General features: G+C 35.1%; 1 protein-coding gene and 1 non-coding gene across 2 annotated transcripts in view; both read right to left on the bottom strand.

The window, feature by feature from the left end:
* The window catches only part of SKAP1 (src kinase associated phosphoprotein 1), a 255607-nt gene that overhangs the window by 179775 nt on the left and 54588 nt on the right, over window positions 1-21244 (bottom strand). The window contains exons 3-4 of the mRNA XM_032457841.1: window positions 16476-16501; window positions 938-1054 (exon numbers count right to left, since the gene is read on the bottom strand). Coding sequence (XP_032313732.1) covers window positions 938-1054; window positions 16476-16501 — 143 coding nt within the window. The remainder of the gene's footprint in view (window positions 1-937; window positions 1055-16475; window positions 16502-21244) is intronic.
* LOC116656885 lies at window positions 13496-13626 on the bottom strand. The gene has a single exon (XR_004311892.1). It is a non-coding gene; the product is annotated as a small nucleolar RNA SNORA31 (small nucleolar RNA).

Raw genomic sequence — 21244 nt, 5'->3', positions numbered from 1 at the left:
TGAAAAATAAAGAGTAATTTACCAACTTTACTCCCAATCCCTAAGTGAATAATATGCTTCCAATTTAATATTCAGTTTAGTAGCATCTCTACCTTTTTCCCCCCACTGCAGAGGCACAAGAGAGACTTTGATAAGATAACCATGTGCATCAGTGATGATCAAACCTTCTGTTCAAGTGGCCAGATGCCAGAAAAGACACAGTGAAACTCCACTCCCGGGATGTCTGAGCCTGAGCCAGAAACTGGCAGCCACGAGGCCATTATTTTTATATTCATGTATCTTTGTATCTTAAAAATTCATATATATTTTGCATTACATATCAATGTGTTTTTAATATAAAAATAATGTTCATAACAGTTGAATTATTTAACTCCTCTCATTCTCAAACTCAAATAAAATAGATGCTCCAGGAAGATTTGCATTGTGGTTCTTGTGGCTTCCCCTTCCCCTTGAACAACACCAATATGGTTAAGAGCATGTGAAAGCATGGGTAAAAATGATATCTTATTATAATATGATACGCTCAAGGGTCTCAAATAATCCACAATAAAGCAATAATTCAATAATCATTAAATGAAAGCTCTAATTCTCACGAAACTCAGTGAAGCTAAGAAATCTGAAAGACTGGTAAGCTGGGCCCTGCAATCTTAAAATGCCCTCTTAGCTTTCCAGCTACAGTTCTTATAAAAAGGTCAATAATGATGTCTTCCTGCTCCAATATGGAATTAGTGTTTCCGTAAATACATTAACTTTAGAAGTACTGAATTACCTAGGAGGATCAGCACCACAATGAAACAAATAGTTGCTCTTTGCAAACTAATGATTACCAATACAGAGAACCCTGTGAAGGCTGCTTGATTCAGTATGACCAAAGGCAAAGATACCAGGACAAAAGTACAAAGTATGGTCACCCTAAAGCCAGGAAGATGACACTCACCATCATCCTGATAATCTGACAAAAAAGGTGCATCTGATGTGAGAGACGGGCCATGAGGTCCACTGTGATTATCATCAGAGCTGTCCTGTCCAAGGTAATTTTCAGCGTGGTCTCCTCCTGAGGGCCCAAAGGAAAGAAAAGAAGGTCATATTTTTGATACCTTTATAAAGGTCTTCATAGATTCCTTCTGTTATTCAAATATACCAGATATACCAAAAAGATATGTCTTTTACTTGATGGATATGGCCACTATCCATTAACATAAGAGAAACATATAAATATATTCAAGAACCAACCTATCTGGATGGGAAATTTTCCATTCAACTAATTAGAACTTAGAATCTGTTAGTTAGCTTAGAGTGAGGAGACCTCTTGCTACCAGAGGGAAATTTCTCCATCACACTTAAAATGAAAACATAGCTAAATAAATACATAAAACTTATATATACTATGTCTCCATTAATTACAACTTTTACCCTGAATGCCTCTATTTCCAAATGAAAGAGAATAAATTACATAAAAGGTTAAACTTTTATACATAATATAATATAGCAAGGTCAATATTCTTTCCTTCTCTGAAAAATAAGGGAAGTAAAATTAGAGAGAATCTGGACTATTCTAGTTTAAATCACTACTTTTTTTGCAATCTTAAGGAAGTTCCCTCTTTATAATTCTAGTTTACAGCCTATGCAACCAACCTCTTAGGAATTCTAAAAGCCTTAAGAAGGTAATATTTGTTCTGTAAAATGGCTTTGATGAAAGGTAATGTATATACAATACTGAATTATGCAATTAAAACAATGCTAATCCCTTTTGGGTGTTTTCAACATACATTGGATTATATTTTGTATAAGTGGTCCATACTATTATGATACTTTAAAAGGTTTAGATGGAAGATGTTAGCTCATTCAGAAACCAGAAGAAAAGGCTCTGCACTGCAAATGGCTTTCCTTAAAATCCCCCAAACAGAGGTACAGTCTGCTGATAAAAGGACACCAACAGCTGCTCAGTTCATTTCACAAACATGAAAAGGGGATTTTCAACTGAATTTAATATTATCTCAAATACTAATTTCCAAAGGAAATCGCCAATGCTAATCTCAGTAAACAACTGTAGAGTTTTGGCCCTGGATTTCAACTAGGGAGCAGTGAAACCAAACAGCCTACATAGAATCTGTATTGCTTCACTTTAAAAGTTTATTTCCTACAATTAAACTAGAAGGATAGGGAGGATATAAAATGATTAAAAGTGAATCGCTGTAGCCTTCTCTTTCCATAAATTAGATGATTATATCTAGACTCTTCTATGGATGCTCAATGGTAGGTAGACGTCCATAAGAGAGTTGAACATCTGCAGATATAGGACTTCAAAAATAAACTAAGGAGTTTATTGTGGAGAAGAAAAGTAAAATTAAAACAAACAAATAAACAACCTCACACAACAGTCACTGGCTGGAGCCAGAAGAAATGCTCTCCTTTCCTAGGTAACTTGATCAGGATACAAAGCTTACAGTTATGCTTAAAGTAGTACTGTGAAATTTCTACTATAAGCAGAAAAATCCTTAAATACTGAACTGGGAGTTAAAATACTCAAATCTACATCATTGCAAATCCACTGAAATTACATTATCAAGATAACCTAAATGGACTGCCTGGCAGTGAGGTTAAAGGAATTAAAAATCTTTGAACCAAAGCAAAATCCATTTAAAAAAAAATTGTAGTTTGGGTTGCCAAGTAAAATTTAACATTTGTAGCATATACTAAACATTACTTAGCAACTATCACTCTAGACTCAAAGTTTTCTGCTTGCTTCAGAAATTTGACAAATTTACTCTTAGATGTAGCATTCCAGGATTTAAAAAAAAAAAAAAAGCAGATCAGGAGAGGCTTTGTTTTGTTCTGTTTTTTTTTTTTTTAATGAACTTTTTATTTTGGAATAGTTTAAAATTTATTATAAGTATTGCAAATAATGTACAGAGAGTTCCTATATACTATTCAACCAGTTTCCCCCAATGGCAACTTGTTACATAACTAGCGTATATCTGTCAAAACCAAGAAATTCACATTGGTATATTGCTATTAACTAAACTACAGACTTAATTGGATTTTACTGGTTCTTTTCACCAGTGTTTTTCTGTTCCAGGATCCAATACAGTTGCATTCAGAGCTTCTGTTTTTAAAGTCTTACCCAAAATATCTGTCTGGATTTTGCATCTGATTTACTAACTTCAGAAGGAAAAGTCACTTCCAGTGATTTCTATAGTTTCTGAATATAGTTACCCAAGGTGGGCTTTTAACAGCCACTCCTGTGCCAAACACAAGACCATATCTCTGTAAAGTACACAACAACCAAGGTATATAACTCAATGCAGCAAAAACAGAGCCTAGGTCAGTACTAAAAAAGGCTGCAAGGAAAACATTTAAAAATATGTTTTACACCTTAGTGTAATTAGTTCCTGATGATGGAAATGTTGCTATAAGTGTTTTTAGTGTCATATCAAGTGGCCCAACTCCCTTGGGCACACACAGAAAAAAGCCTATGACACTATATGAATAGACACTCCCTTGTAATTAAAATGATTACAACTGCTCAAGATGCATGGGTGAAAAATTTTATAGATGAATCAGCAATTACTGTGATCATTTTGGGTTTGTTGAAGTTTAGAACATCATTTTTCCTTAAAACATAATTGCAAGTGATCTCTGGATTCATCTATAGCTCTTACAATCATAGTTCCAAGTGGCCACAACTGTAGTCCAGTGGGATCAGACATAAATGATCACAAACTATAGTGACAGACATTTCCACCCAGCAGCTCTACAATTAGGGCTTAGAACTCCATCTGCTTAGAGTGGCTTTCTTGCAAGCAAGACCCCTTGCCACTAGAGACACACTTTCCCATTGCAACTCACTCAGAATCAATATATTTCTATACAGATATATATTCTAACACACAATATCTCCATTAATCACATCCACTACCTCCAGTCCCTTCCCTTTGTATTTCTAAACAAGATCTGGGGGAACTATATCAAGCGTTCACCTGCTATTAGCTGGTAATTTGCTCCTCTGTCCTAAGTGTCGTAAGAATTGGGCGCCAGATACACTCCTTAGTATATTCAATGGCAGGTTCTCCACCGAGTACTGTGCTGAGGGGCCTATAAGGAGGATGATTTCTCTATTGTTCTTTCCTTAGAGTCAAACTCAATTTCATTCATGCTCCGTAGAGTGATAAGTTGGGAATTTCTGAGGGTTGGAGCAGAAAGATAAAGCAGCTTTGTGTCAGGTGTAAGGTAATTATTTGCTAGGGTTTCTGGTGCTATTTGTTTTTATTCCCTGTGTTTTCATTAACAGCTAATGAGTTTTCTGCCTTAATTCTGAAACAATAGCTTGGCCACTAGAAGTTGGCTTTTCTGCCATGGATTCAACCAGCTGTTGTTGCTCCATAAACTTTATGGAGAAGTGAATCAAACTGCTAAAAACTTTCATTTCCTAATTCAATTCCAAATAAAACAAGGGAAAAAATGAACCATGATGATGTTCCCCTTGTAACTATCTTGACTCACAGCAAACCCATCTGATGCTGAACTTGCAGGTACCATTTAGGGGCCAAAACAGGCCACAGTGATAATTTTACCAGAGAAATAAGAAAGAAGGAAAGAAAAAAGACAGAAAGCAGTTTAAACATAAAAAATGAGAATAACAAATAGATAAAACATACATATATGTTTGCTTATTCAGTAGGTAAAGGCTCAGTTTTTTTTACATTAGTATAAAGTCATCATCTTTTACTTTTCTTCTAATTAATTATGAGCTATATTATAAAGAATTTATTCATACCTGCAACCAACTATTTGTACAGAGTGCTTCAAAATTTTCTAGGGTTTTGCTATTCACCAAGTATCTTTGGATAATGTAAGGAAATTGAAATCAATGTAAAATTGCCTCCTTTTTTTGGTTTTCATTTTTATTATTGCCATTGGAAGGGAATACATGACTTCTGACTCTATTTAATATTTAAGAACACATGAGACACACAGCTCCTTCTTTAAACTAATAAATCCTAAATAAAATGCTACAAATAAAGGTCCCTGATCCAAATCCAGTTAGTTTTCATGCTTGAGAGCATTAAGATTGCCAGATTTTCATGGACCAATTTACTAGGAATGCTGCTCACTATAGTTTGTGATCATTTATGTCTGATCCTGCTAAGGTAAGATTAGCAAAACTGCAGCTTATTATTCCTTATTATAACCACTCACTTAAGTTATTGAATATAACACCAACTAAAGAAATATGTTGGGTACATATGTGCCCATATATATGAAATGTTATTCACATGTAAACATATTACAGAGCACATCTGTAACACCAAAGCTAAAGTTCTGTCAGCATTTCCGTCATAAATTAGATACCATTTTGCACATACTCATGCACTAGAAAATGTATGGTGTTTCCCACAGAACATCTTAGAGGCTTCACCGATTTCTAAATATCCATCTGGATTTGCGTGGTTAGTTCTTGTGATTAATCCATGTGTAGTGAAGGTCTCAAATTCTTCTATGTTCTATACAGTCTGACCCACTGCCCATCTTTTTCCCCCCCTCTCCTACATCTAGTCATAACTCAATGTATAAATATTCTTTTCCCCCCAAGGCCCTGGCAGTGAGTATAACAGTACTGAATGTCATTAAGTCTACAGAACAAATGATGGGCCAGGTAAAGAAAGCTTCCATTTATCATTCTTTTAAAAAGTTGCTCCAACTGAATCTTGAATGTATAAGAAATAAATTGAGCCTAAGACTAAGTTTTTTAGCTTTGGATACTGTTTACTAATTGTATAATCATGCTAACAATAACAGACATCTTAAGAAACTTTAGGGACCTCATTTGCAGAGAGTAGCAGTCTAAATGGTAAGAAATGCAACCGAATTGATTAGACGGTTATAGCAGTCACTACGCCTATGAATCCAACAGCCAAAAGGACAGCATAGCTTAATAATATTTACAAAATGAGCTACATCTGACAGTGGGGGGCTGGACAGGAAAATGCCCAGGGAGCCAATAGAAAAGTTCTTTTTTCCCTCCTTCCTTTAAAAAAAAAAGGGTCCTGTCTGATGTAGTTTTTCATTTTGACCAGTAGGGTGGGCTGCAGTGTGTAGCATCATCCCAGTTCTTCAAAAAGAAAAAAAAAAAAGGTAGCCACCCTGTGAACACTTCTGCTCCTTCCCCTCCCCCCTCGAAAATGCTGAGATTTTTAACCCTTCTTAGGTGTCACATAAAGGCATAACTTCTGGACATTAACAAACTGGAGGGCTGACAGCAACAAATATAAACCAGATAATTGTATACGTGACAACGCACACTTCATAAATTACAGCTTGTCAGCAATCATTTTGGCTCTACACTAACACATTCCATCTACTACTGCTGTTGTTCAACTGGTACTAAAATGGAACCTGCTGAGTTAGAATATTTTCAATAGTAATGAGATTTTGACATAATTCAAAACATGCAAATCCAGGTATTTCGTAGTATGTGGATAAATATACTGTAAAATGAATGCATTTATCATATGGCAACTAGGCAATCATAACCTGGAATCATTGGCTAATAGTTCTGTTTTCCACTGACTGTATTCTCAGTGTTTAAATCTTATTATGAAGCCATTCAACTGAATTTTCAACATGTTCTGACTTACAGGAAAGAGTCAGCTATAGTAATAACAAAAAATATAATAGCTTACTGAACTTTTACTGGTTACAGGCCCTGGGTCAAGACCCTTCATGCACTATCCCATTTAATCCTCAGCATAATCTTATGATATATTATTAACCCAAAGCTGCAGATGAAGAAATTGAGACACAGAGATTACATAACCTACCCAAAGTCATACAAGTGACTCATACCTGGCAGGGCCAGGCTTTGACCCCAGCTTGTCTGATTACTAAGCTCTTGTTCTGACCCACTGGGCTGCACAGTCTCCAAATCTGCACGCTTTATAAATTACAGTCATTACTCAAGGCACAGGATACTGAATGACAGCCAATAACTTGGATTTATGGCATGTGCTATTAATTAGTACTTTTTTTTTTTACTTCAGTAAAGTAAACCTATAATCAAAAGTATAAATTATTATAAATATTAGTAATACTAGTAGTCACATTAGGCATGGAACTAACAGATGAGGCCAAATGTTGATCCAATTCACAGGTTCAAATTTACTGTAGTAGTATTGTTGCAGTGATTTAAAAAAAAAAATACCACTTCTTAGCATAAATTTCATGCTTACCAAATTTAACACAACACTTTGGGTTTACTTAGAGCAAAATATTGAATTTTTCCCATCACTTTCTTGTTGGTTTTATTGGACCCTGGATATTTTGACACTGCTTCATAGAAAATGAGCCAGCGTGTTCCACGTGCAAATATACCTTTGACCTGGCTTAGTTAAAGGATGCATTTCCTTTCTGGCACCATCATGCTTCCAATCTCACAGTAGGAAAATTCTTCAAAAATACGTAGTTAGCCATAAATGTAGCAATTTTATTACTATTGGTTTATCTTGCTCTCTCTTCTCCTCTTATCCTTTCCTTTCTCTGAAATAACAAATTATAGTAGACCTTCCTGCCCTGACACCTTCTAGGATCTATCATACCCCAATCAGTTTACAACACTACTTCTTCTTGAGAGGAACTATAAAGCCAGTTGTAATTCCAGTATCTTCTCCTAAAGAAGAATGGGACTACATGAGCTACAGGCTACAGGTAGATAAAAGAAAAGTTTTACAAAAGATCAAGGAGTAAAAATAAAAACAACACATAATAAAGAATGGATTGTGGGTGAGATCAGCAGGCCTGAAAATGTAAAACAGCTTTTAACATACTGAAGAGAAGGTGAGTTTCTTTGTGAGTCATATAGACCTCCGGTACCACTAGAGCTGTAAAGGCCAAGGGTGACGAGATTCGGCCTCCCTGTGCCCCACTCCACCCCAAACAAGAACTCCTTTCATGTGTGAAAATAACATGTGTGTAATAACGTCAACAACCAAAATCTCTTACCATCCACAATTCTGTTCAATGTTTGGTCCCTTTTGGAAAAGGAGTTTCACGTGGAAAATTATCTCCTTATATTTAAAACTTATTTTTCCTTTTTATTGGGGTACCACTAATACAAGGAAAGTGCACAAATCTTAAGGAAAGTGGTATCGTCTTTCGAGTTTAGGAGAATACCTTTTAGGGGATGAACTGTGATCAAGAACTTTCTCGGGCTGGTACAAGTGCGTTAAACACATGTCAGCTGACAGGGACAGGTAGGTTCAAAGATTGGTTCTTCTACTCTTTGCGTCACAAGAGTTAGCTGTAACTGGAAACTTTATTTTACACACCATATAAATCCCCTTGTCCATGACTTAGCACTTCTTTTCCTGTGTTAGTGATACTTCAGCCATCCTGGGAAATGACAACTATTAAACAAGTTTGTGAAAGAAGTATGTGTTGATGGGAAGCAGAGTGAAAAACGAACGCTTTATAATAGAATCAGTTCAACCATCACATTATTCAGCCTCCAAATATCAAACAAATTCACCAGGCTTTAAGTCTAAGGGCTTACTCACAAAGAGTTTTAAGCAGAAACCCAAGAAATTTTATATTCAAATTAACCACATATTTCTCTCAATACTTCGTGTCTAGAACATGAAAATTCATCAGAGTCAGAATTCCTGAAGTAGATTAATTCTTAGGCCAAGATTCTATGTTCAGTAACTACTTACCCGGTTTTCTGTGTTGGTCCAAGGATAATTCTATCTAAGAGAAATACTTTATAAGTGTTTTTTTCTCAACAAAAGTTTCCAGGCTAAATAAAATAAACTTAAATCAGTCATTCACTTATCAATTACTTTATTTTCTTTGCCATCTACATAATGACAAAGAATCAGAAGTTCTATAAACTCTTAATTACCACACATGGAAAAAAGGAAGACTGGGGCAGGGTTAAAAATGTATTCTTTACCAGTTATCATGAGTATTATATGATACTATTTTATTATTTATTTTAAAATTCACTTTTAAGTAATGCCAACTCAACACACCTATGTACTACTGGTTCTCAAACACTAAACAACACAGAATTCTGCTATTTTATACCATCAGCAGGGTCTTCTCTATAAATTCATATGTAAAAATAAACAAATTAAGAAGGAAAAAAGTGAGTAGATATAAACCACCAAATCATGCTTCTACTGAAAAAGAGCTACTGTGTTAAATCAGGTTTTTTGTACGATTCTTTTTCTGCCCAGTTCTATTGATCTATAATTGACATATAACATTGTATATTAGTTTTAGGGGTACAACGATGATTTGATACATGTATATATCAAGAAATGATTACTACACTAAGTTAAGTCAACATGCATCACCTCACATAGTTACAAATTTTCTTCTTAGGATGAGAACTTTTAAGATCTAGTCTCTTAGTAACTTTCAAATACACAATATAGTATTATTAATTACAGTAAGCTTTATTAAATAAAAAAGTTAAGTATGCCCAGAGCAAAAATTTCAAACTTACAAGAAGGCATGTAATGAAAGCTCATCTTCCCTCCCTTCTCTTGGTTCTTCTCTCCAGATCAACCATTGTGATGTTTCTTGGGTGTTCTATGAATTTTCTGTCTAAATATAACAAGTATCTGTGAGGGTAGTATGTCTCTCACTCTCTTTTTTTTTTTTTAACAAATCGTAGCATTTGTCTTGTTCTGTATCCTGCTTTTCCTCCTAGTCATTTATCATGGAGGTTGCTCCATGTCAGCACAAATAGATTTATCTCATTTTTATTTTAACTAATTTTTAGCTAAAAAATAATACACATGGTGAAAATTCAAACAGTAGCAAAAGATATAAATAATGATGATTCTGTCTTGTACTCACACCAGCACCCCTCTTCAACAAGGCTACCACTGTTAATAGGTTCATGTATATCCTTCCAAAAATATTCTATACACAAATAAAAGCAAGCACACGTGCATGCATGTTTGAGCACACACATACGAACACATACACAGAAATTATACACTGTCCAAATTACCCTCTTCAGTTACCAATATGCCTTGGCGAGCTCTCCATGATATACATATATTCTTTTAACCTCTATGTAGTACTCCATTAAATGCATGTAATATACTTTAATTTAACTAGTCCCCTAGTGCTGAACATTTAGGCTGTCTGGAGTCTTTGCTATTCCAAACAATGCTATAAATGAACATCTTTGTGTATAATATATTGTGTAGGGAATACAGAAGGCTGCAGCTTCTAATTCAAATGATTTCTTTCACCTGCATGAAAGTCAGTTCTTTTTCTTATGTCTTGAGATCATGTGCTCCAGGATAGGACATTTACAAAACACATGAAAATCTTAGAAAAATTTTGAAGTTAAAAAGAAAAAAAGTGAATCCTTTTATTGAAAAAAATCTTACCCTCTTTGACAGTAGTTGCAAAACAGTGCATTAATTTAAAAATGCACTATTGTATTATTCCACTCTTTAAAAAAAAATCAACCAGTAGATGTATAGGAAGTAAAATATTTGAAAAGGTATCAAAGTCAGCAATTAACTTCAAAAACAACGTCTATGTATATCTGCCTTCTACAGATTAATTTGTATAAAATGTAGCAAATAAGGAAAGAGGGGAAAGGCCCAAAGGAAGTCAACTCACAAAAGCAGCTGTCAAGATTGTTGATGCTAAAAGGTTGGGCTAAAGCCAAAGGCAGGAGTATTTGTCCTGTGTACATTTCCCTCTATTAAATCCCCAAAAGACATGGAAAACATTCTGGAAGATTTCTTTTTAAAAAGTAGTATGAGTTAGGGTATTGTAGGTTCATAACCAACACTTGTGTTTATAAAATATTAGCATTCCAGGAATAGTGATAGAAAGATACTTAACAATAAATTACAAATATTGTAAATTCAGACTTTTTCTTACATTTGCAAACACATCATAAATTTTGGCTATGTTTCTTTGTATAAATCCTACTTGTGACTGTGCTAAAACCTTTTGGCATGAATGCAAAGAGTATTTTCATAAATAAAACTTACTAAAATCACTGTACACTCCATTAATTCAAAAACACTTCTCTTCAACTTCAAAGGGAAACCCTTCTCTCCATTTTTTTAGTGCTAAGACAGTGTTTCTTTGCTGCTTTAATGGTTTGCTTCTTGTAGTTGTCATAACTACATGCTGCGAGTATGTGATAGTAAGAGACGAGAAGTTAAGTGACATCCATGCTTCGATTCAACATGTCTCAGACATTACAGAGCAATAAGCTCATAAATCTAACCTCTGAAGTGCCTACCAATAAAAATTCTGCACATACATCCTTTAAATGAAAACTTCACAAATATATACATGGTGAGTTACATGGCCCTACACCAGGGGTTCAGCTGGAATGGAAGAATTTTATGTAAAGATACATGAAGTGTACATTATCTAATTTCCATACATGGATTTATTTGCATAGCCCTACTTTGAAACATAAAAATAATACCTGCTATAACTTCAGTAAGTGCCTACCAAGTGGCAAGCACTCCTCTGAGTTCATCATCTCATTATAATTCATTACAACTCATAACTGTGAAGTAGGTATTATTAGCAAGATTTTGTAGATGAGGAAGTTACTTGCCATAGCTCACAAAGCTTGTAAGTAGACGATCTGGGATTCAGACTGAGGTCTGATTTCAAAGCTCATGCTCTTTCCATCACAAAACATTAAACTTAAAATAAAAACTTAAAAAAAAAAAACCTCACTAGTCTATGTATTTTGTGTCCAAGATACATAAAGTATCTTACGCATTAATGTATTAGGTTTTATAATAGAAATAAAAGAATATAACATTTTTTATTTATCTCAACCTAGATTTTTTCTTCTATCTTTGCGTTATGGAGAATTTTAAACATGTAAAAAAGTAGATAAAACAGTCTAATAAACTCCCATATATAGCTTCAACAAGAGTTAATTTATGATCCATCTCATTTCGTCCACATCCCTACCCCATTTATTTCTCCCTTGTCCGTATTATTTTGAGTAATATGTCAGAAATCTATTACTTTATCTTTAAATACCACAGCATACATCTCTCTAAGATAAGGATTCTTAAAAAAAAATAAACATAATGCTATTGTCACACCTAAAAAATTAACAGATTATTAACATAAAATATCAAGTCAGTGTTCAAATTTCTAATTTTCTCATAATTTTTTAATAGTTTTTTGACTCAGGATGCAAATAAGATCCACATATTAGTTGAAATTCCTTTCAAATCTCTTTTAATCTACAGTTAATGTGGCTTTATGATAACATTTTCTTTATTCACTTTGCTCTAATTGCTTTTGCCAAGATAATTTAATTTGACAAGGGATACAGACTTGGCATTTCAAAATAAGATTTTTAAGATTCATGCAGTAGGAAGTTTCATACTGAAATATATCAAATAATTTTCTCATAAACCCTCTATACCACCCATACTCAAAGAATCTGCAAGCTGGCAAGAAATTTCACTGGCCCATATTTACCACTATCACAAATGTGAGTGACCACTGGACAGAAAAAAAATATGACTTTGTTACATACATTTATAATATTTTCATGGTCTTTCTTAAATTTTTATTTAAATATTGTGTCATTTGTTTTAGACTCTGGGCCAATGGTGGGCAATTTTTCTAATATTCATCAAGACGTTTATTGCAATAAAATTTAAATTACACACATTATGTCTTATAATTGAAATTTTGATTCAACTATAATTGTCAGTATGCTGAATGCCATTAAGTGCTATTGTCACCACATCTAACAGGTAACACTGATACTGTTGTTTAGACACCTGACCAATATCATGTTTTAGAGATCTGATTACTGAAATGATAGAAGTTCCATGGCAAAGATTCCAATGAATTTTCTTGGTAAACTTAAGCGAAAACTTAAGCAGAAAAAAAGTTCTTAAAGTAAACAGGACTTGAATTATCAAAGGATTCTCTATCTTATTAAAAAATAAAAAGCCTTTCCCATGTTTTCCAACTGTATCTGAGCTCATTAAAAGAGCTCTTTCATTTCCGTTCCTTCTACATTAGAGTAATACATTATTTGGATTATGTTTTGTTTTCCCTATGTTTCATTCTTTTTTTAATGAACATTATTCAGGAAGGTGACAGTGGACTAATAAGAAAATTTAAGTGAAAATGTGAGGAAAAGAATTAGCACTAACACTATTATAAACAGAAACTACACTACATCCAGGTACCATGCTAGGGCTCACACATATTATTACTGATCCTTATAACAACTCTGCAGTGAGACAGTAAAATACAGCAATGAAGATACTGGGCTCTGGAACTACTAATGAGCATGAGGTTTCTTACTAGGGTAATGAATGTTCTGAAATTAAATATTGGTGATGCTTGCACAACTTAGTAACTATACTAAAAACCACTGACTTGCATACTTTTTTCCCCTTTGGAGTAGAGCAGGTTTATAATGTTCACAAAATTACACCTGAGTTGCAAAAAATTTTTTCCCTGTCTTCCCTCATTCAATCTGTCCTGTCACAATCAGACAGAAAGCACAAGGACTCTTTTTCTCTTGCGTCTGTAGTGGAAACCTTAGCAGCAGACAGTAACCACCCCAAGCCTGTCAGATAGAGGCATTGCCCTGTACATTTTTAAAGGGTGAATTTTATGACATGTGAATTGTGTCTCAATAAAGCTGTTATTTATTTTTCCAAAAAGAGTGAATGCTATGAAATCATACTGTCCGAGCTAGAATCCTTGAGGGGCATGACCTTGAGCAATTCTCTTAACCTCACTGTACCTCAGTATCCACATCTATCAAATAGGTGTATTAACAGTACCTATTTCATAGGGCTATTCTGAGGGTTAAATAAGACTTAGCACAATGTCTGGCACATCCCCATTTTGTAGATAAGGAAGCTAACGTCACAGAAATTAAGCAACTTGCTAAGGTCACATAACCTTTAGTTAAATGGTGTAGGTGGGATTTGAACCCAGGTAGGTCAGACTGTAACATCCACACTCTACCATGCCATGTTTCTTCTCCAGAACAGGGACAAAACTTTCCCTAATACTATTCAACAGTCACTCCTCCACCACATTAAACTTGGGATTGAATAGAATGATTGATAAGAAACACTTTGCTTGCAATCCTTCTCTACGTCTGGGCAGTCCACTCTTCCAAGCATCTTTCTTTAAAGGTTACCTTTTCAGTACATTGTACCAACTCATCACAGACATAACTAGATGTTTAAATGTGTGCTAATAAAGATATTTATAAATAAGAGATCTTTTATAATTAAGGACTATTTTCCTTCTAGGCACCAGACTCTGGTTTAGTTCAAATATCCTGAAGCACACAAGTGTGTACTTAGGCAAATGCACAGTTAATAAAATTCATCCCATCATCTTCCTGCACAGAGGAATCCTGCCATAGATAAAAATGCTAGGAAAGTTTGGGAATATCATTTCTGTCCTTTCTCACTCCCTTCCCAATACTCCCTAGCCTTACAGGGCTTTTAAAATTCTTCTGCCATCTGTTCTTTTTCTAACATATTTCTATTCTTTTCATAACCTTAAATTATCCTATAGTACCTTATATAGACCTGTTACTGCTCCCACCCACTCTACCAGTTTCTGAAGCAATCAGCTAAGATCTGATCAAAAGGGCAAGACAAAAGATACTTCTCCCTCTTCTCCCCACAAAAAAAGTGTCAGGGAGAGGAGCAAAGCTGGGGGTAAGACACATGAATATGGGTTTTTCTATCTGATCTTCACTTACATTTACTTTCAAATGAGCAAAGAATTTGCTACATATATCCAATCATTGTCAAGAAGCAAATACAGTTTTCTGTTCTAAATAAACTCTTTCCAACTGTCCCCTTGGCTGTCCTACCTCTGCCCTCTTTCTGAGAAAGTCTGTGTAGACGTTGCCCTATGCCGGAAGGTAACTGTACTGCCTCTATTACAAGAAGCCGGTAAGATGTGCCTTTTGTCTTTTTAGCCCCACATAGTCTCTTGTGTTAGCTTCCAAAATTATTTTCTCTTCTCAACACATTATTATATCACATCTCTGACACTAATTCTTTATTTCTCCTTTAGGTAATTAATTCTACCCTCACAGTTTCATTCATTTCTGCCAGTTCAAATTCATGTTCTGCCCTCTGTGGATTTTGGTTAACATCTGTTAAACCCTGAACTATAGGGTCATTCCCTGAATACTATATTTCACATTTTGCAAAGCAAACTGCGACATTATTACATATAATTCTTTATTCTCAATCTGTTTTCAGCCATAAGCGTTGTAGGACAGTGAATATACAGTAACACCACATGACGTTATTTAAAATATTATAAATGCTACAGCTTTAACTTGGAGGAGTCAAAAAGCTTTAAAATGTAAGATTTTTATTTCTTAAAGTTTGCTTTTAAAGAAAACCTTATATAGACTTGAAATGCCCTAAAACAAAGTATGAGCTAGAAAGATTAAAATTTCAATAAAACTAATATCATTACAACTTGAATTTTTAAAGGTTTTACTGCCCACTGAGACTGGATATACTGACAATATTAAGAGAATAAAAGGAAAAGTTTGCAAATGGTTAAAAAAAGTTATAGAGCAAAATAGTTCATAAAGCTGTTTGCAAGCTTAATCTAAAACTGTGATTTTCTGAGAAAATAAAACCCCCCCATTTATATAAATTAAGATAATTAATATTCAGAATGATGTTTCAGAATTCTCTACCAGAATACCAAACACAAAGAATGCATATACTTTAAAGACATCGCTTCAAACTGAATTCAGAAAAAAATTCCAATTTTGAACCTTTAAAAATATGTTCGATTCCTGCCTTTTTTTTCTTTAATTTTGCACACAGCTGTCTGTTGTACTTTTCAGAATCATGCCAGATGCTGGGTTCATCAAGCAAAAGCAGGGAAACAATGGTTTGAAAGCAATTAGAAGCACTGAGGCTGCAGTGAGGCTCATATTAAAATGTGATAACACTGTTCTAGTGGGAATTTCAACACTACTCCATTTCTGACATTTCTCTGCTGCCAGACAGGCAGGCTGTGTAGAAGAACACTGTGATCGAGGAGGTAACATACCGGAATTTATTTCTGGAGCAAATGAAGGATTAGCTGAGTTGGAGGACTCCCAAGGTTTTTATGATGGACTCAGCCACCATTTTATTTGAACGGCAGTGGATCCGTTGGCATCTAACAAAGCTCAAGGAATAAAAGCATATTAAAGCTTTGGTTCTATAAAATAATCTAGTCCACTGAGAGAGCAGAGCATCGGAGCCTCTTGTTGCTAAAAAGCAGGGCAGGGGAGCCCAGCAGGGTGAAGGTTAATTAAACACTCCACTGATTTTCCTCAGAAATGGCTAATGCCACTCTATGGTGAAGCTTATTTAGAAGAGATGGAAGTAAACACCACCATCTACACATTTTTACTATAAAATCATAAATTGTCGAAGAGGACTCACCTTGGGGCTGATAATCCCAAAAGTACCTGAAATACAAAGAAAAGAATGGAGATCAGTCAGACTTGTATTTCTCAGTCTTAGTTGGCTTTTGGTAGATACAGTCCAGAAGCTTCCTAAACAGTCAATAACTAGCCAAAGCTACTGCCTACTCTAAGAAAAACCAAAGGGTTATCCCTGAGATTTGAAAGATTCTCAAAGGCTTTGAAAGGGACATTTAACTCTGTATCTCCTTTGGTAAGTTTGACTTTAGAGGTGGAAAGGTCCTAAGTGGTTAGCTAGCCATGGTCCAGCATTTCTCATCAGGAGTTCTGCAGGCTTTGAGCATGACAATTTGTTGTGACAACCTGCCCTGTGTATTACAAGACAAATCAGCATCAGTAGTCCTGGGCACAAATACCAGTGGCACCCGCAGTTGTTATGACAACTAAAACACCCGCCCAAAAAACATCCGAAATACCTTCAAGGCCTAAATTCTTAGTTTTATACATGAAGCATGAACAATTGACTCAAGGTCATCTAACATTTAAATGTCCAAGCCAAGTTGGGGCTCTTGCAGTCCACTCTATCATTCCATCTCCTCTTTTATTTTGGGAAATGATTCGCAAAAACAACCCTTAAAGTCTTAAAATTAATGAAATGGCAGTGGTGGAAAGGATCACTTGTAAGTCACTTATTTGAAATCTAAATTGCTTTTTCTTCCCCCCACAGAAACAACGTTATACATGGTGGCTACCCACAAAAAGTCTATCGTACTTTGGATTCCATTTCCTCCTCCCTTCACAGGAACCTTACATTATTCTATATCGATTTCTTCTTGTATATATTCAACCTTTTCCTGTCAATTTGGCCTTTGCCATCAGCATTTATGCTCACACAAAAATAAAGCAAACCCTCCTTCACCCCTTTCATATCCCTCCATCTGCTGTCCTCTTTCCCTTCACATCACAGTGAAATTTTCAAAAACATTGCCTAAACTTTATTTCCTCACCTCCCACTCACTCCTCAACATACTCCAATCTTGCTTACAGTCACCACATGTTAATTCCTGCTATGAACATAGTGACCTCCATGCTGCTAAACAGAAAAAATATTTTTCTAACCTCATCTTGACTTCTCAGGGTATGTATATAAGCGTTTTTTTCTAGGGAAAGAGTCCACAGTGTTTATCAAATTCTTAAAAGGACTCATAGTCCAAAAAAAATTAAGAAAAGGGGAATACATTGGTGATAATGGTGTGTCTTCCAGTACATACTTGATGAAATAAGGTGTGGCTACTTTAGGGAGGAACAGCAACCTGGTGAGTATCTAGGTTATCTCTTGATAAGATAAAAATTCAGAAAATGGAGAAGGAGATCAGTGGGGAGTATGTTGCTACAACAATCCAGAGATTAATTTGTGGGAAATTAGCAGAGTTGAGGAAGAGAAGGTAGAGAAGAAATATTGTGATTGACTTTTCTTGTCCCTTCTCTTTCTCAAAACTGTTCTGGGCTGGCAATCAGCTGAAGGAATGTAAGATACTTGGGTTAGAGGGCAAGAAAAGTTTTGGGCAGCTTTGACATCTTCACTGGAAAAGGCGAGAGGAGGAAGGGGTGGGAATTAGCATGATAGGTCAATCTCCACCTAGCAGACAGTGCAGCTTCCCACTGAACCTGGCCACTGTGAGAAGTTTTCCATAAAACTCCTCTCTGTAAAACACAGCGAATCAAGCAAATTATCAAAGGGGTGAGCAATGTTCCATCTTCTGTTCCTATTTTTCCAATTTCTCTTAAGGCATTGCCTTGGCCCCTGATTCCAATCATTATGCAACCTCTGATTCAACAGAAATAGAAATTAAGGCATGAGCATGTACAAATCTGTGTGTGTGTGCGCTCCTCTTTCCAAAATGTTAACGATGGCAACAACAGGAACTCTGCTAGCCAATGTTGTTCTCATTCATTGAAAAATAAGAAAAAAAACCCAGAAAACCAGAAAAAAACAAACCTAGCCGTGCCACAGCAGTTAAAATAAAATGTTACTAATGATTTCCACCTCTTCTTTTGTCCGCTCCCCACCCTACAATTCCCACTCCAACTCACACACATATATTCAGTTCTCTTCGCTACCTACTGTAAAGTGCCCTGGCTTCCTGGTTTCTCTTGTTAGTTAAGAAGATGTTGTAAGTTCATACATACTAAGATTATTGCTTCTGCCTATAGTAGCTATACCTGATTACAGAGAAAGAATTAAATATTACAGATAAATTAAATTTAATCCAACAAAGTAGCAGGTCTATTTGTTGAAGTAAAATAGCAGAATCTGCTTTATTCTCGATGATATTGTAATTAAATATTTCTGTCAATAAAAATCATATGTAGATCTTGATGTGTAATGGCATGAAGTGGAATGTTAGCTCCCTTCTTTCTTAGAAGGCATAACACTATCCTGATAACCTATTGCTTTTCCTTCTCTTCTTATTCTAAGTATTAATTATGTAATAACCCTAAAGAAAGTCTGTTAAACACACACACACACACACATACTCCCCCCTCTATCCTACAGCTCACAGAGGATACGTCTAAAAGGCAAGGCCAAAAGGTGAGCAATTTCATCCTTCACTGGAGGGCACCATGGATTATTCTCTGCTGGACACATTTAAGGTCTTGATCTTGTCTTGTTAAATATATCCTATGAATGGCCTTCACCACATTCTCTGGAAAGATGATTCCACACTAGAGAATTACACAATCTTTAGGAGGCATTTAGTCAAATCCTGCCAACATCTTCTAATTCTTATTCTTCACTCTGAAAACAATTATCCGTTAGCCAGAGACTCCAACAAGTCTGAAACTAGAAATTTTAAACCAAAATACAAAGACCACAATAGAAGTATATAGAAGAAAAAGCATGCAAACATACACACAGAGCTCTGTTTATTCTAAAAGCCTCTGAGAATTTCACATAAGGCCTGTGCAGATAGATAACAAACACTTCTTTAATCTTCTCTCTGAAGTTTCAGCTTCAATATGAAAGGGAAGCTATCACTCCTCTGCAATATTCATACTCAATATCATCAGGTCCATGCAAATAATATTTGGAACTGGAAGAAGAGGAGTACAGAATGAGCAGAGAGAAAATGTTGCAACCATATTGATGATGATGATTTCACATTCAGTCAAAATAAATCCATCTCTACTTGTGGAAGAATAAGACTTCACATTTAGTCTACTCTACAGAATAAAGCCTTGAAAATTTACAGTTATATTACATGCAAGACAAATCTGCTATTTGTGTTTTTAAATTAAAGAAGTTTTAATTGAATTTTAGTTTAGGGAAAGATGCAACAAATAAAACAAGCCCACTGTATGGAGGGAGTCTTTTTTTTTATTTTTTATTAACAGACTTTATTTTTTAGAACAGTTTCAGGTTCACAGCAGAACTGAGCAGAAAACACAGAGTCTGCACACAGCCCTCCCCACCCACACATATATACTCCTCTACCCTCAACATCCCTCATCAGTGTGGCACATTTGGTACAATCGATGAACCAATATGGACACATTATTATCAACCAAAGTCCATAGTTCACTCTTGATGTTGTACATTCTACGGGTTTTGACAAATGCATAATGACATGTAGCCACCACTATAGTATCATACAGAATAATTTCATTGCCCCAAAAATCCATATGAAAGGAGTCTTGAAGAGCAACTTCAACTGTAGTAGTAGTAGCAATTAGTTAATGATAATGACAATGCTAAGATTTTTGGAACATATTGTTGGGCACTGTTCTAAGTATCTCTTTTATATTAACTCACTTCCTCCACACTCTAACCCTATTATTATGCCCATTTTATAAATTAGGAAACCAAGGCATCAAGAGGTGAAATAACTTGCCCAAGGTTACACAGCTAGTAAATGAGGCAGACAAGTTTCCAGTCCTAGCAACTAGTTGCAGAACAGGCACTCTAATAAGAAATGAAGGAGGAAAGTCTTGAAAACATCATCTAACTTAAAAACACTCAGAAAAATGGATTATTTCTCTTAAGACATTTTACTGTTATAACAGAATCCAGTCACTCAGTCACCAAATATTTATTGAATGTCTTCTATATGGCAAGTCCTTTGCTCTGGTGTCATGAATAAAATAGTAATTTAAATAGATATGGTCAATTTACAGACATATTTCAGCATCTTTCAAACCGCAATCATGTTGTTCTAGTTTGCCACACAAGATTCAAAGAATACTAGATTTTTCCTAAAAATAAGGCTATTGACTCAATCATTAGGTTGGGGTTTGAGGGTGGGTATCAAATTCTTGACCGTGGAGCTAACAAAAAAACATGGCTATTGAGATTAAAATACTCCAAGCTTTAATCACTCAGCCAGCTAATTGGATAGATCCTGGTGAAGTAGATAAGACAAACAACTGTAACTATCCTCATATTATTGGAAACATCTAGGAAGGAAAAATAAATCCATTTCCTAATTATAATAAAACAACATATTCAGCACTTAACATATGGTAGGTATTGTGCTAAGTATATTTTTACATGTATTATTTTATTTAATCTTCATCAAAATCCTATAAGGTCAGCACTATTATTATCCCCATTTTACAGATGAGGAAACTAAGACTCAGGAAGTTCAAACAAACTGACCAGGATCACAGTTATTAAGTGCCAGAACCAAGATTTGTATGCATCTGTTTGGTTCCAGAGCCCAAGCTCTAAATTTCATATTAACTGCACTTCTATTAACTATAAAATAGAAAACAAATCTACTATGAAGA

This window comes from Camelus ferus, chromosome 16 (genome assembly GCF_009834535.1).
Source record: "Camelus ferus isolate YT-003-E chromosome 16, BCGSAC_Cfer_1.0, whole genome shotgun sequence".
Lineage (NCBI taxonomy): Eukaryota > Metazoa > Chordata > Mammalia > Artiodactyla > Camelidae > Camelus > Camelus ferus.
This window is presented reverse-complemented; position numbering and strand designations above follow the sequence as displayed.